Raw genomic sequence first — 13,542 nt, forward strand, 5'->3', positions numbered from 1 at the left:
TTCCCATTTGTCATGTAAGGACTTTGAGGCTTTTAGGGAATAAGTCATTTGTCCGAAGTCACACAGCCAATGGCTGCACCTGCTTTCAAACCCAAGTCTGCCCTTCTCCAAAGCCTTCAGGGTTGATTAGCAAGAATTAAGGCATGTATTTCCCCCTACTCTGTTAATTTCTATGAAGTAGACTTCATCTTTCATATAAAAAGAAGAGCCAGACATTAAAATTATAAACTATAACATCTACTGTGTAAAATCTGACTGATATGACCCTTTGAAAGGATAATTTTAACAGGGACATTTTTCTGTCTTATAACCTATAAACTCTGTTCTTTCAGCCCACTATCAGTCATCTCTTTACAATTCAAAGGTTAATAGGCAAGCACCCACTCCTGATTTATTAATGTATGGTGTGGCTGGATGACCCACAGATATGACCAGAATCAAATCAACCTTTTCCTATAAATTAATCACTTTTCCTTTAAGGAACCCAAATCACAGTGCTGCATCTGGCTGGTGAACTACTGCCAACATTTCATTTTAAGTGCATTTACACGTCAATTTCAGAGGGTTTAAAATATGAAATTATTTATAAATGTATTCCCAAGGTAAAAGAAAAAGTGTATATTTCTAAAAGCAGAGTGGTACTCTTCTTTTTTTGAGAATATGTCTGGAGAATTAACAGTGAATTGGAAACAATCGTTCACATCAAGCTATTAGCACAGAGCACTCTATTTCTTCACTCTGTGTGGCTTCTACTAGAATGTGTTATCCCTCACGGAAAGGACCACTTTCTCCTTTTAAATGTATAATTTCACCTGAACTTTTTAGAATTCTAGAGAGCACTGATTTTGATTCTTAACATTTTTGTCTTTAAAAGGACTAAGGATAATCAAGAATTGAGCACAACATATAAGAAAACCTAGGTGTATTAAATTTTGTCATAGCTCCATGAGTTCTTACTAATGTCAAAGAATGGCCTGTTCTCAGATTTTGCCTTTGATGATATAGAATGAAATAATAATGTTTTATCAAAAGCTTGGTAATTGCTCAGCACCATGCTAAGTGCTTTGCATGTGTGATTAAATACTTATTTAATCTCACTAAGCTTCTGTTTTCTCATCTGTAAAGTAAGAATAATAATACACCTACTTAAAAGTGGTTTTAACTAATCTAAGATTACATGGCTAAAAAATGAAAGAGCTGGGATTTGATTACGGGTATATCTAAGTCTAAAAGCCCATGCTCGTAACCACTGTGTTCCACTATAGACACGAATGTCATATGCACTTCCACACCCCAAAGTTTGTCTCCACGACCCTAAATGACTATTTCATGAGAAGGGTAAAGCTATGTCCTTGTGACCCTGCCTATACTATCTGATCACATACCTGTTTAGAAGTAGTTTGAAGCATTCTTGGTTAAGACATAATTTGTGTTATCAATTTGCCTTTATAGAATCTGTTTGGATATGCAGTTAGCAAAAATGTAGCCCATTTAGAAATTACTAACCTATATTGGAAGGTCACTTGTCATGATTTCCAGGGAGAAACCTGAGTAGATGCTTTATACATACTCAGTTTGAAGCTATTTTCCAAATAGACTTCCTCCAGATATTACCATATTTAGTAATATCCAGAGACACTCATATTTCTCCAGCATCTTCTTCTCTTGATCTTTCCAAAGAACCTTTTCATCCGAAAACACACTGGTGGCTTCGGAATGGAGGTGACAACTAACTGAATTTGCAAAGCTGGCTTTAAAAGTAAACTTTGCCAATGAGGCTGTGTGACCTTAGGGGACCTTAGGATTTGATGTGCAAAATGGGTATAATATTTGCCTTTCGTACCTCCCAGTTCTTCAAAGATCAATATAGAAAAGCAATCTACAAAGAAAAGACAATGTGGTATAATTCTTAAAGGCAAAGGCTTTGGGCCAAACAGCATTAGATTTAAAGCTTGGTTTTGACACAGTGACTGCATGACCTTATTCAACCTAACAGACTGAGACAACTGTGAAGATGAAATGAGATAGTATAAGCCACTTGCAACTCGATAAGCTCTAGTGAATAGGTTTTCTTGATTAACGCTGACCTTATTTCAATGTAAGAGAATAAAGAGGAGGGAAATATTAAAAAGTCCTGAATGAACATGTGAGTACATGGCGTGTATGTCAACGTGAGTGATAGCTGAATACAATCAACTATCTGTCTAACATAAATTACATCATCAGCAATAAATTACCATGAAAACATTTTCATTAAACTGTCTTTTCTCCAGGGAGAAGCATCTCAGTTTGCTGACTTTATATTTGATAATGTCTTTTGATCCTGTGATTGGCACACGAAGTTCCTTGGTTAACAATTTATTACATGCATATGTGATACAACTTTGCTTTGCTTTTCTCCAGAACCTCTCCATATGTCATATGCTTCTCAACTTTACCCAACACAGTTTTCAAAGTCTTCCAAAGATCTATCAGGTGTATATTATGTGCCTTGCTGATAAGATTATGAACAGAAAAGATACAATGTATTTAAAGGTAGTCTAATCATGCTGTGGGAAAAGTTGCTTACTTTATATTTCTCCTGAATCAACAGGTGAATTTGTCAAAGTAGGCCGCTTTTTGATAATGTTGGTTACGCTTCAGACAAATTTGCTTTTTCAGGATATGAAGGAAATCTTCATGGTACCAAGATATTTCAGAGCTTACTCAGCAGAACAGCAATTAAAGCATGTTAAAAGAAGAGTAAACCCCCAAATAGAATTTTTCTCTTTGCTTTCTCTACAAACTGTCAAGTCCCTGATACGTTCATTGGTGTAGCATAGTAAAATGTTCTACTTCTGCATTATTGTTTTTGTTTTGCTTTGTCTTTCCTAGAATGACTACAAAAAACTCTCAATGCAGTGCAAAGATTTTGTTGTTGGACTCCTCGACTTGTGCAGAAACACGGAGGAAGTAGAGGCCATTCTGAACGGGGACGTTGAAGTACGCCATGGGGGTGGAGATCACGGTCGTCCAAATCTCAGCCGTTTAAAACTTGCCATTAAATATGAAGTAAAAAAAGTAAGGTCAGGCATGAAGCCCCATTTGCATTACTACAGTTTTTATTGGTGCTAACTAAGGATGAAAAGTGGGCATAATTATATTGAGCTGGGTTTTTCTAATTAACAGTTGTATTAGGCAGGTCCTCTAATGAATCCTAAGAGCCTGGTTGTGAGGCATGTAGGTTAAATGCTACACTGAATACAGCCTTTAAAATCTAGATTCGTTTATACGGTGATTGCCACTTTCCTTTGCTTATCTAATATGAAAATGACAGTGTGTGTCCAAATTACAAGGCATTTGTTATATGATAGGAACGTCATTGTTTAACTCAGCTCCGTTTTCCCATTTGTTGATATATTCCGGTTAGGGACCAATGCCTTCAATTCTTTCTTTAGTGCATTTAAATCTCCTCCAGCTGTGTCTTTGTGGAATAATTTCAGTCTCTGTCTCCATGGAGTGTCCCCTCTCCTTGACTGCTTTCTTACTTTATGTACAACATCTTTAAAAAAACAACAACAACAGTTCTTTAAGGTAGGTTTTACAATAGAAGTAATACATGTTTATGGTAAGTTTTCAAACAGTATAGACATGTTCCCATTCTATCTTCCCAATTTCGAAAGGAGAGTAGTTAATCACTACTAAATTTCTGTCTACAAATTAGTATCTTTACATTTTGGTAAATATTTCATCTTTTCAAAGACTACACTGTTTTATCATTATGTTTGTTTAACACTATTTAAGGGAGTTCAGTCTTTTCTTTAGGTTTTTGTTATTTCAAAACATTTTACTTTTCCCTTCAAAAAAGGTGTACAAGTTCACACACACCACCGCTGTATGAGAGGGCTTATTTGTTCTACCAACAGTGGGTATTACTAAACTTTAGCATTCTGAGAATAAGCACTGTATTTTGTTTTGATTATCGTCAGGGTTAACCATCCTTAAAAAATCACTTGTAGTTCCATTATGTAACCTGTCCTTTATCTAACATTTTAATTCTCTTTTCTAATTTTTGTTTTGTGTTGTTGCTTTTTATCTATTAAATAATGTTGCCTCTTTCGTATGTAGGGGTCATTTGTAAAAAACAAACGTGAGAATAAAAAATTCTGAATTATAAAAAGTGAAATTCACTTATAAAATTTTCTTGAGAGAGTTTATGGCACAGAAATAAAAAGAGGTATCAGTGAAATAGAATAGGCAGTCTAGAACAGACCCATATACAAATAGGAATTTTGTATGTAGTAAGTTTAGCATTTTAGGTCAGTGCAGAAAAGGTGGTACACTTCTGAAAGTATTTAGACATCTGAGCTAGCAGGATCTTTCCTTTGTTCTTTCAAGATGGAAAAAACATAAAATCATAAAAGTGCCTGTGTAAAACACCGATGAATCTTTCTATAATATTAAATTTCCAACAATCGTGTATGCTTTAAAAGAAAACCATATTAAATTTCCAATAATCGTCTATGCTTTAAAAGAAAACCCACTGGTCATAAAGGAAAACTTTGATAAATTGGAAGCTTCAGATTTATATAATACATATTAGAACCTCCACCTCCTGCCGTTTTGCTTGATGCCTGTCAAATAGAAGTTGTATGTTTGCTCTCTAATTCTAACAACATTTTTCATGGGAAAGCTCAGAACAAAATATTAGAACACAGGAAAGGAGTTTATGCTGAACGTTCCTTTAATCAAACTGTTACATGTTTTGTCACCTCCTTGCTAGTTTGTAGCCCATCCCAACTGCCAGCAGCAGCTTCTCTCCATATGGTATGAGAATCTTTCTGGTTTGCGGCAGCAGACGATGGCAGTCAAGTTCCTTGTGGTCCTCGCCGTTGCGGTCGGACTGCCCTTCCTGGCTCTCATTTACTGGTTTGCTCCATGCAGCAAGGTATGTCTGGGAAGCCGGGGCCTCTACGATCTCTTAGGTGTCCAGTTTTATATGTCAGAGCCAGTGAAGCAGGTAAGCTCTATTTCCCAAATGAAAATTTCAGGGAAGTCAGAGTTGGGTTTAAATAATCTTACTGTTTTTAATATGACAAAAATAACTCATTCACTATAGGAAATAGAGAAAGAAAAGGAAAGAAGGGGTAATTCACCGGTAGTACCACCACTATTGGTATGTGAGAAAACCTCAGTTACTGTGTTAGTGTATTTCATTTTCTGTCTAGTGACGTCTGTGCATATATTGTTATATTTTTAAGTGAGGTTATAGTATGTATTGAGCACATATTTCAAATAACACCCTAAAAGATAACATGTTTCTGTCTGTATTTCTCCTCTGGCAATATTTGAGATGAAAGTTACTGTTTTGTATTTATTTAGCCAGAAAAATCTTAATTTAAATAGATAATTATCTTATAAATACTAATGTAATACCTATTCACTGAAGAATATTTATTTTAGGGACAGAGTACATTGTAACCTGACACCAAAGATAGGCTTTTTTTTTTTTCTAAAGCAAAATCCATCTGCCCAGGTTTTGGTTAAAATAATATGTTCACCTGGACCTAACCTTTTATTAGTGTGACAGAACAAGTTTGAAAAATGTTGACCTGTCACATTCTGTTAACAGGCACAGAAATTTTTGTCTGTCTTGCATTGTCAACAATCTCATTTTTCATGTTTTGAAGCCACCTTTCTGGAACTGTTTAAGTCTCAACTCTGGGAATTAGATTGAAATAATTCTACAGCTCTGTGCCTCAAGTCTTTGTTGGATCATCTATTTACGTGCTATGTAGAAATGTCAGTTGGAATTACTTGCTGTTCTTAAATGCAGGCATGATTCATTTTCAGACATTTGTAACATGTAAGGCACTTCTCATATATCACCAGGATCTATACATTTTATTATTAGTTACGTATTTGGTGCTTTAGCTGTATAGGAGCCTTTCTAAGTGGCTTATAGTAAAAGCAGCTGCAAAACCTTTTACATAGTGACAACTTCATAATTATTTCTAGTGATGATTATAGGAACTATTGGAAATTGCATGTCTTCTCATGAGGGTAAAATCTGTCATCCTATATATATATATTTTTTCCCTTAAAATACATTAGGCCCCAAACTGATCTTTTATAGATAAAATGAAGAAAATAGAAAACAATGACATTTACTAGAATTATAAATGTATAGATTTTTTTCTGGAAAGTTAAAATTCTTCTTCTCTTTCTCAAATGAATGATGGATTTCACTTTGAAAAACAAAATCTAAATTTTCTTTCCTAGGACAAGGCTACACATTTCTGTAGTCTTCAGAGATTTAAGCTGAGTTAAAAAGTGGGGGGCAGAATTCTGCATTATCTTTGTTATCACTCTGTGATCCATTAAATTATGTTTTCTAAACTGAATTATTTTCCTTCCCCATACCCAGTGGGTTCAGAAACATACTGCCATCCGGAGTGTGTGCTGTTCTGACAGAAACTATTTTTGGCAGTACTTGGAGTCACACATTTCTTAAATTTTGATTGAATCCTAACTAACCCGATTTCCTTCACTATTTCTTCCTCCCTGGCCATGTTTCTTTTTGGCATCTGTTTTCTATCCTTGTTTATGAACACTGAGGCAAATAATCAAATTAAAAGGACACTGTCAAAGTATTTTTTTTCTCATATCTAAAATCTGTTTTGCTAACTGTTATTTAGCCTTTGAAGCATGGTGATAAAATCTTACAGTTTTTCCCTTTAGTAACATACAAAAACATTATTTACAGCTTGCAGAATTGATTTTTTTTCACAGGGGGAAAGGCTTAAATATGCTTTTATTTAAAATACTATTTAAAATATTAAAAATTTCTCAAAACATCCATGAAAGCTAAGCCGGGTCCAACCGTAGACCTACACACCTTGGCAGAGTCCCTGTTTCTGTTTCAAGTTGGTTTCCTTTCCCCAAGCCTCCTCTCTTTTCCTGTCAGAAATTTTTTTGTCCTCATTCTCTGTTTCCACTGTAGCCCAAAAATGTTTTATGTTCATTACAATAAAAATAGGTTGACTGTGATTTCAAATCATTTTCACTTAAGCTAGGTTCAACCTTTTCTTTTCTACTGTATTTGGTAGTGATGTATTTGGCCATCAATAAATAACTTGAAAAAAGTATGATATGTAACATTTAAAGGCAAGTATTTCTTCCAGTGGTCCCTCAACAACTTGCCAGATACATCAATTGTTCTCCCTATTTAATTGATAAGCCCCCTTCTTTACAGTTATTTTTTCAGAAACTTGTTTGCAGTCCAGGGTATATAGATGACAAATTTTACTAAAATGAATGACTCACTTTCTCCCTATTTAATTGATAAGCCCCCTTCTTTACAGTTATTTTTTCAGAAACTTGTTTGCAGTCCAGGGTATATAGATGACAAATTTTACTAAAATGAATGACTCACTTCAATTGCTAAAGTCCACTGAATGATGCCAAAGTCTCCCTTAGTTTAAAGAAAAACACAACTCTCAATGATTTGTAATAAGAACTAGAGAATATCAATATCCAAACTAAAACTAACATTTCAGTTTCCTGCCAACCAACTTTTTGTTTTCTGTTTGCTTGCCTGCTTTTTACCCCTTTAAGCTACAATGTTCAATAAGCAGCAAAAATGGCTGGTTTGATTCTCTCTCTCTCCCTTTTAAATACAATAGAGGAGGAGTAACATTACATGAGGGCCAGGAACCCAGTGAAGGAGGAAGGAGGGTGAGGCAGGCCAGGCGTGAGGCACGGCTCAGACCCCTGCCCTGAATAGCTGCACGTGGACCGTAGCTGTGCCCGGGACCCCTGACCACAAGCTCTGGGGTTCTCGGACTGGGGGCCCACTCACACGTGGATGGCTTTATTTCCAAGCTTGTTTTACCTTCCCAAACTTTTCCCCTCCTCTTTTAATTTTTGCCCCCATGTTCTTGGTAGTTTTGTATTTTGAGGGCCACCTCTGATTCTTTCTGAAACAAGGCAAAGAATATGTTTTTCATGAATTTAACTATTAATAGCCATAGCCCCAATCCCAGTTTTCCAAACAGTCAAAGAAACTGAGAATTTTATAAATCAGTCTAGCATTTATAATAATTAGCTTTTTTCATGAGGAAGATAATTGAATCTTGCAATAAATTTCCATTTGCGGTAATACATGTTTTCAAAGAGTCATGGTAAAATTAAAATTGTGTAGGGGGGCCATCAGGTGAGAAATCAGGGAACAACAGTGGTGAAGCTTAGAACCTCACCCCCCACCCCCTGTTTTGAGAGAAAGCTTCTGCATCCGTGGATGTCTTATTGCCCTTGTCTAGCTCGGATTAGCACATAGTCTACAGGCACACACCTGATCATCTACAATTGCTCTCTTACAACACTAAACTATGTTTTCTAACTTTATCTTGCATCTACTTACCACTTCAGCATTTTATTAAAAATAAAAATAATAATAAAGGGAGAAATGTGGGATCCACATATAAATCAAGTATAAAAATCAAACGAATATTCGTATTTGACCTGATTGTTTATAGTTCATAATGCATGATCAAAACCGAAAGTTTCTGTGATGAATGCCCTTGTACTGTTCACCATGTAAGAACTTATTCACTATGTAAGAATTCGTTCACCATGTAAGATCTTGTTCGTTATGCTTCAGAAGATTGGAGACTGACGAGAATTAGGCTTGAGATGGATTAATGATTGTGCATTGAGCATTGACCCCCCTATACAGAATTTTATTGTTGTTAACAACCATTTGATCAATAAATATGAGAGATGCCCTCTCAAAAAAAAAAACTGGGATCACACTGAAAAAAAAAATTAAAATTGTGTATGGCACACCATGGAAAAAGAAATTAAAGATGTATTAATGCTCATTTTTAAACAGTCCATATTTTTTAGAAAACACAGCTAAGGATAATAGGCAAAAGAAATCAAACCTATTTTGTTTCCCATTTGTTTTAACTTTACTGCCATTTGTTTACTTAGAGTACCATTTAAAAAGAGCTAAAAAGAACACAAAAAATACTCTTTTATTTAATCTAATGAACATTCTTATGGAGATATGATTTTTAGACATCATTTTTACAACATATTTTTACAAAGTAACTTTGAATTGGTTCTGCAGTATTGTAACTATGAATCCATTGGCTTAAAAGTAAATATAGGTAGATAGATGATAGATACACACACAGAAAACATCCTGATACCCTTTTGTCCTAAGATTCTTAATATCAAGACAGAAAAGTCTAAATTATGTGATTCATTTCAGCTCTAAATTTTATGATTTTTGAAAACCATACAAAGTTTACAAGAACGGAGAACTTTGATTGCATTTCTTCCATTATAGCATTTGGCTTTTTTAAGTCTTAAAAGAATCTTCTTTGCTTTCTCTAAGTATTTACATGTTTACTTTAATGAAAACATGTGAAATTGTTTTGTAAACCAAATAGAAGCATTAACTCTGAAACAAGAGTGTCTGGGTTCACTTTCCCACTCTGCCACTTATGAGCTGTGTGACCTTTAAGCAAATTTCTGGACCTCATTTGCTTTCTTCATCAGTAAAATGGGCATTTTAGTAACCTATCCATTTGGATTGTTGTAATGCTTACATGAGTTTACAGAGTAAGCACTTAAAACAGTCCTTGACATACACACGTACTGGCTAAGTGTCAGTGGCATTAATAATTTACACATTTTTCTGTAGTAATAAACTCAATTGAAAAGCCTAAGAAAAAAATCCTGAACACACATGCCAGTTTTGTTTACTATTCTGGGGGGTGCACAGAGCCCTGAAGACCCATCCCGGACACTACCATCCCTCTGCTCCAGCAAAGTTTGTACATTTCAGACAGAAATTAATCCTGTGCCACAGAAGCACAAAAGCTTTATCGTCTCTATATTTCATATGAAAAATCTATTCTTCACCTAATTAAGGAAATTTATTCATTGCCACTCAGTTAATGAGGGTATAAAGCTAGAACCAGAACCTAAAATGTTGGACTTTAAGTCCAGTACCATTCTGAGGCATTGTTCTAATACCCCATGGGAATTGCCCTGCTGTCCGATTAGCTGGGAGGTCTTTTCTTGTCCCTCATGACTTTTATTCCATTTAAAACATCACCCACATAGTGACATCACTCAAGGCCTGACTTGTGCCCATCACAGTGAAATACACACGGGGACAGTAAGTGAGGCGGATGCCAACAGGGCTCCACACACTGCAAAGTACAGCTTAATATTCTCATTGCTGCTTCCTTAATACTTCAGGCCCACTAAGTCAGTTTGCTGTTTATGAATAATGATGATACTATGCTCTTTGTTATTACATTAATAAAATATTATTTTTGTCAGTGTTATGTATTTGAAGAACTTCGTATAATTAATAGAAAAGCTGGTTTAATTATCAGTCCAAAATATCAGCATATGTAGATGAGGACTGTGAGCAAAACTTCATGACAGGATAAAGAATTATTATTCTATAGTTAGTTATATGATTATATATAATTATCTGGGGAGGACATTGGAGTACTCAGATGTTTATTCTTGTGTGTGTGCGTGTGTGCTCTGCAAACTGCAAAACAAAGCTAAGATTTTCTTTTGGTGTGTGTTGTGGCAGATGGGGAAGATAATGCGCGGACCATTCATGAAATTTGTAGCACATGCAGCCTCCTTCACCATTTTTCTGGGACTGCTAGTCATGAATGCAGCTGACAGATTTGAAGGCACCAAACTCCTCCCTAATGAAACCAGCACAGATAATGCAAAACAGCTGTTCAGGATGAAAACATCCTGCTTCTCGTGGATGGAGATGCTCATTATATCATGGGTAATAGGTAAAGACTGATTTTCTGTCATCATTTATTTTTGCAGCCTTAGCAGTTGGATTGAATACCGCTGATTCCTTCACAGGGCAGAGATACAAATGTATACAGCATGATACAATGCACCTCACAACATGGTTTTCTTAGTGTTTTTAAAGTGAAGTTATCTTGGGTTCATTATCAGTGCTGCAGCCTCTCACATGCCCCAGGCTTCTAAAATTTCAAAGAAAAACACGGAAGAAAACAAATAGGACAGTATTAATCAAAGCCTGCCACAGATGAAAAACTGACATTCATATTTTGATAGAGCTGTAACTTCAAGTGTAAAAACAAGCACATGATTTTATGCTGAGATTTAGCAGGAAGAGAAGCTAATAGGCACTTGCGTTTATGGAACATTTATTAGGCACCGAGAACTGTTCAGAGCACTTTACAGACATCAAGTCACACATGCTCCCTGTGCCTCCATTTTCTAGTCCGTATTGTAATTACATAGACCTTAAGCGTTTATGTGAGGATTAATTAATTTGCTTTAGATCCCCCAGTGGATAAATGAAACAGAGGGAATGCAGTCTTGCCCACTACACTTTAGAATCAGTCATATGTATGGCTTGTCATTAAATATAATGCAAATGAGAAAGATATTTCAACTAGAATTTAGGAATGAATCAATCCAATAGCTAGTAAGTGCCTCTGTTAGGTAAGGAGGATCTGAGCTGAAGGACAGGCAGTTGTTGCAATCAGGGAAATTAAGTGTAGGGGACAGATTAGTAGGTACATCAATGATTAAAACCCATGTGACAAATTCTGTAATTGAAGAGCTGTTAGGGTATCATGAGCATGCACAGGCTGGCCATCCAAATCTGAGTGAGGTGGAATGTGGAAGGGGCAGTACCTCCAATCTGAGACTTTGAAGTTAAGGAAATGTCACCCAGATTGAGTGCTGGTGGGGAGTAAGGACCTGCAAGGGGTGGAAGCTCTGTCTGCAAAGATGGGAGCTGATGCACCTGGAGCACAGGAAGTGCCACGTCAGGGCCACTGGGAGCACTGGTGTGTTTGTGGACATGGCTGATGGGAGACAGGATGCGGGGATGACCAGAGGATGGTTTTCAGCATCCGTGGTGTGATCTAGTCACATTTTGAAAAAGTCACAGTGGTTATGAGGTAGAGGGGTGAGTCTGGAGGCAGAGCAGACAGTGGAAGTGACCTCTGGGAGGAGGGTGAGGGCAGGAACTCAGGAGAGGGTGGACAGGACTTGAGAGCCACTTGAAAGAGAACTTGGTGATGCATGCATGGTGCCTGGAAACGGGTGCTGTGGCTTCCACCTCGGATCACTCTGTGGGAACAGAAGTTCTCTGCAAGGGAGGACATAGAGGGGAGATCGTGCTTGGGGCTTGGAGAAGGAAAGCTGGTAATGAGGTTTGCATTGTCATTGATTCTGAAGTGCCCATGGGATTTCCAGGTGAAGATGACCACTAAATAATAGAAAATACAGCCCTTAGGAGAAGCCTGGGCTGTGGGTAGGGTGTTGGCAGTCTTCCTTTGCCAGATGGTAGTTAAGGCCCTGCCTGTGCATGAAATCACCATACAGTATACAGAGAAGAGGGCTCAAGGAATCTTCACCTAAGACCTGTAGTAGTCCAGAAGCTTGGTTCTCCCCAGTGATCTAGGGGAGCAGTACAGACATTTTATATCACTTGAGGGCAGGAGATGTCTTCTTGGCTTCCTTGCACTGGGGCCCAGCGGGATGATCAATCAAAATATCATGAACACTATGCAAATTACCATATGATCATTTCAAATGCGTATGAGGTAATTCAAAAGCATTGAGAGTTAGACCTTCTGAAATGCTTCATTTCATAGATCTGTTTCAAGAAGAAATATGAACGGTGGTTTAATGTGAATTGCATCAACAAAGTAATGATGAACCAGAGATAGAGAAAAGCAGTTTGATTTCCCATTATTTTCTATTTATTTGGTATTTACCTTATACCATAGAACTGCAAGAAGTAAATTACATTTCACTTTGAACATTTGATTTAAAAAAGAACAATCATTTAGACACTGCCTTTTCCTCTTAAACTCAAAGCCTGTGCACCATAGTTTTTTTTAATGTGTTAGTATATGTAAAGTATATAATACAGTGCTTGGTACACAGGAAAGTTCAATAAATTTCAGATATTTATGATTATTATTAAACTTCTCATTAAGAGTTCATATGTTACTTTACATAGGAGTGGTATTTCCTACTGAAAACATATTAAGCAGGATGTGACTTGTTAGTTCAAGATGAAACTTTGAAAACATTAAATTTTACGTAAGGGGATAAGATGTAATATGTTTATTTTTTTCTTTATCAAACATAATTCACTTTTCTCATACTAATATTTTATGATACATTAGAAGTTTTTCCTGTTTTACACAGAAACCAAACTAAGAGTGTTACATTAACTTTTAATATTATGAGTGAAAACATTTTCCTTAGAATACTGCCCTGCTAACTTTTGTATTGAGATTCAGAGATTATCTCACAGTGTTTATTTAAATGAAGAACCGTTTACAATTTAGACAGCTGGTACTTTGCAGCACGTTATTAGACTCCTAGTTCGGTTTCTGACACTAGTATTTCTTTTTATTTTTGAAGTTATTAAAAGAAATTTTGTGCTTTCTGGAAGTATTAATAAGAGGAGGCCTACTTAGGGCAGATGTTGGGTGGCTTGAGGGAAAAGACTCA

General features: G+C 36.3%; 1 protein-coding gene across 5 annotated transcripts in view; it reads left to right on the plus strand.

Moving 5' to 3' along the window:
• TRPC6 (transient receptor potential cation channel subfamily C member 6) overlaps positions 1-13,542 on the plus strand; it is a 114,652-nt gene that overhangs the window by 79,444 nt on the left and 21,666 nt on the right. For 4 of the 5 annotated variants that reach the window (XR_005063295.2, XM_037025636.2, XM_037025634.2 and 1 more), the window contains 3 exons: positions 2,875-3,060; positions 4,763-4,927; positions 10,604-10,820. Coding sequence is in view for 4 of the 5 variants with exons in the window: in XM_037025636.2 (XP_036881531.1) it covers positions 2,875-3,060; positions 4,763-4,927; positions 10,604-10,820 (568 nt within the window). In the remaining variant the exon portion in view is untranslated. The remainder of the gene's footprint in view (positions 1-2,874; positions 3,061-4,762; positions 4,928-10,603; positions 10,821-13,542) is intronic. The other variant, XM_037025635.2, reaches the window with a different exon arrangement.

The sequence above is a fragment of the Manis javanica genome, chromosome 6 (assembly GCF_040802235.1).
Source record: "Manis javanica isolate MJ-LG chromosome 6, MJ_LKY, whole genome shotgun sequence".
Lineage (NCBI taxonomy): Eukaryota > Metazoa > Chordata > Mammalia > Pholidota > Manidae > Manis > Manis javanica.